General features: G+C 35.9%; 1 protein-coding gene across 1 annotated transcript in view; it reads right to left on the reverse strand.

Annotated features, from left to right (window-relative positions):
* LOC107657852 (E3 ubiquitin-protein ligase RNF220-like) overlaps positions 1-2,563 on the reverse strand; it is a 36,525-nt gene extending 33,962 nt beyond the window's left edge. Inside the window, exons 1-2 of the mRNA XM_016446124.1 lie at positions 2,480-2,563; positions 298-1,038 (exon numbers count right to left, since the gene is read on the reverse strand). Coding sequence (XP_016301610.1) covers positions 298-922 — 625 coding nt within the window. The 5' untranslated portion in view covers positions 923-1,038; positions 2,480-2,563. The remainder of the gene's footprint in view (positions 1-297; positions 1,039-2,479) is intronic.
* Positions 2,564-3,836: the final 1,273 nt, after the last annotated feature.

The following is a 3,836-nucleotide window of genomic DNA, read 5'->3' on the forward strand; positions in this document are numbered from 1 at the left end:
AGAAAAGCAAAAATAATGCTCAGAAATCTAAAATTATGAGCTTATATCGACCATTACAACCATATATATATATATATATACATATGAGGAGTTTATTTGCAAAAACAGATAACTCAGTGTTTATAAATTTTCTTAAATCATGTTTTTTTTGTTATTATTATTTAATCATATTAACTGGTATTCAGGACAAAAAAACATGATTTTTGAATGTTATTAGTTATCTGTTTTAGCAAATGACCTCTTCATATATAATATATATTTAAATAAACCAAATATCATGTGATATTAGATACTTACTTGGTTCTTTGTGCTCCTCTGGGCCAGATGAACCCTCTACTAACAGCCCAGACAAGCCAAAGAGCTTCTTCCCAGCATCCTCAGCTACCTTCAGGGTGTTTGGTGAACCAGTAGGAACATGAGCACCCCCAAAGTCAAAATCTTTTCCCTCCACATCTGTGTAGCGGAGGTGGGGTGATGCCGCTGGTTCCAGACAGCCCTTCAAGCACTTGGCAGGGAGGAAGGCAGACTGGTAAGCCCCTGCATCACGCTCCTCATGTGGGGAGGAGAACGGCCGGAAGGCCCCCACCGCTCCGTGGTTGAGCATACCCAGCGGTGAGCAGTCAAGATTGGGTGGGGCAAACTGTGGGTGAAGGTGGAGCAGAGGGGTGGGAAAGTCGCGAGTGGGAAAGCCTCCTTGCCGATGATACATGGAGGCAAAGGTGTACGAGCCGCTGGGGAACGGGAGGTGCATGTCCTTTTCCAAAGTGACCGGCACTCCAAACGGCCGAGGGGGCTGGCAGGGTACAGAGGCATCTCGTCCAGCCTCAGCTGTTGATGCCAAAACCATGAGGGCAGGGGAGGTCAGCGTGCTGGGCATGTAGGAGGAGTTATCCATCTTAAAGGCAGTCCGATGGAGGTCCATTTGAGCAATGAAGTGTCCACTCAAACTCAGTGTAATGTGATGAAGAGGCCTGAAGAGCACTTGACTCAATGCTTATAGACTTAAGTCTTACAGATCAGTCATTCTCTGACGGAAATCTGTTGAACAAAAAAAAATCCTAGTCAGAATTATGATCCCAAAAACACAACTTCTGGTGGACAAAAAAAGCAGTTATTTAAATAAACAGGCAGACATTCCTTAAAGTCTATATTTTCATGCAGTCATTTTCTTTCTTTAAAAAGCAAAAACATTTAGTAGCTAGAATAATTAGACCATAAATGAGTCCTTAAAGAAATACCTAATAGTGAGTGCAAGACGAACATTATTGTGTGAATTTAAACAACAAGGTGCTATTATCAGAAATCTGTCCTTTAATACAAACTTTATGTTAAACAAAGTTAAACAAAGGTTGAGCTAATTAATGAAATGCATTTTCATACAAATAAATAAATAAATCACTACATAAAATTATTAGTTAATTTATTCTTGTTTAGACTACCTGTCTCATGTATGGTGCTGGTGCTGCTGTTCTGCATTAATCTGCGTTTATCAATTCTAAACAGCTCTACACTTCCCTGTATGTTTTTCTTTATTATATGAAGCTAAACTTAATCTAAGCTCTATTATTAGTCTTAATTTTGTGTTTGGCAATCCCACTTTAAATATTTTAAGATTAATGATGCTAGTGAACTTTTTGTATTGCTAATTTAAATGGATAAAATATTTAACTAGACATTTTATAACAATTTTAATACTGAATATATTGTTTTAAATAACGAGCTATTTAAATACACTCTCGGTCATTTGGAAATAATTGCGTATCTAAAGACAACAACAATAGCTCAACAATAGCCCATCATATTAATTATTATTTGTAATAATAATAACAAAAATAACAATGATAATAAATCAATTCTAAATAATAAAAACTTTAAAACTTAATCCAAAAGTTAATTAATTATACATATGGAGCAATTCATTATTTGTGCCTGTCACTGTTTTTATAATACAAATAAAGTAAAAACCCTACAATTTTTACGAGTTTGTATAAGCGGTGTGAGTGATTGTCGTAAAAACGGTGAACAAACTTTTAAATATTACATTTAAGAGGTGATATCTGAAATCTGCTTTACACTAAATTCGCTATAGTAGCCTACCATTCGGTTGCTGCCAGATGTTACATTTAAACTTAAACTTTCTGATTTGAAGGTGTTATAAGTTGTTCAGGTCACAGGTGTTATTCCGTTCTTTGAAAGATGTAGGCTAATTATGCAGTTTTCACAAAAAAAGTATTATCATACAACTTTTCTTGAAAACATGATAAATTTGATGCATCTTACACTCAAAGTTTTAGTGCACTCCGGAAAAGTTAACTCATAATACTCAGCATGCGACAACTAAACGTAGCTAAATGATCCTTTAAAAACGAAACATCTAGCTTAACACAACAAGAAAGACTTGCGAAAACATATTGTCCAGCAAATATCACATTAGTAAAATATAGCAAAAAAAAAAAAAAACAGGACTTGTAGTACTCACAATACTTTAGTCAAACATCTTTATCTCAGTCGGACATCAAACAGTTATTTTATCCAAACTCGAACCCAGATGATGTCAGTCAAAAGAGTTCGCAAATGACTGAAAGAAAAAGCGCGAAAAGACGCCTTAGAAAAGCTTTTTTACGGTTTTGAAAAGAATCACGGCGGTTTAAAGAGCTGAGCTTTTTAGCGCGTGCCACCTCTGTGATGTAGATTATGTAGATGCGCGCGATGTGTCAACATCCGATCCGCGCGCACTTCTGTTAATGCTGGCGAGTCGCTCACTGTACTCGCTCTCTCTCTCTCTTCTCAGCCCGTCCCGCTCTGTTAACTTTAAATTTATCATCTTCTACCTCTCTGTCCGACTCGGATGTTTTGTCAAATGTAGATCTCCATCCCGCGCCTCTATAGGGAATGTCAATTTATCTGAAGCATATAAATGAACACCAAACATTTCCAATGCCTCAAACATACCATTTGTATGTGTATTAATTAGTACGGACTCAATATACTACCACGGGTGTCCATCTGCTGGTTAAACACCATATAGCACCTTTAGCGGGGCATTCAATTCACTTAATCTGCCATCCTTCAGAGAAAATTATTATATTACAAACAGTGCAAGTGTAAACAGTTGCTACCACAAATATAAAAATGTGACAAAATTTGGCTTATTGACTGTAAGGCAAATGCTTCTTCTTTTTCCTGTTATCAAATGTTCAGTTGTTGAACGATAAATTGAGAAAACGTTGCATCCATTTCAGTATCTGTTTTGAATCTCATTTGGCCTATTAATAGAATTATTATAGTGTAGTATTTTATTATATATAATACATGAATGCAGTCTTAAAGTCAACAGGCCAAAATGAATGCAATAAACAATTTGGCCAATGTAAACATATTTGAGCATAAATAAAAACAAACATACGCATACATTTACTGAAGACTTTGGCCATCCTGTCTCATAATGAGAAACTGTTCGTATAGAGAGCGAGAACACAAAATAAAGTTACTCCCTCATAAAGAACTAAGGTATTAGCTTGAGTAAATTAAATCACAGTTTAATAGAGGTTTCAGACCCGCTAATTAGGACTTCCAAGATCATTAACAAAGTCTTTTAAGTCTCTTGCTTCATAATCCAAGTCCTTAAATGAAAATAAACGATTAAATTTGTATGCTAGAAGGCATGTTTTTGAATATTGAGTCGTACTCTTCTTTTTGAAATTCATTTATTCAGTGGTGAATCAAATTATTTCAGTTAATTCTGCAAAGCCATGAACCTAATTGGAGTTTAATTGCTGTTTGTACGTTTTCGGGACAAGCAAGAGAGCAGCGTCTTCGGTCACAGGTAGATGCTT

The sequence above is a fragment of the Sinocyclocheilus anshuiensis genome, unplaced genomic scaffold, assembly GCF_001515605.1.
Source record: "Sinocyclocheilus anshuiensis isolate Anshui unplaced genomic scaffold, SAMN03320099.WGS_v1.1 scaffold107, whole genome shotgun sequence".
Classification (NCBI taxonomy): domain Eukaryota; kingdom Metazoa; phylum Chordata; class Actinopteri; order Cypriniformes; family Cyprinidae; genus Sinocyclocheilus; species Sinocyclocheilus anshuiensis.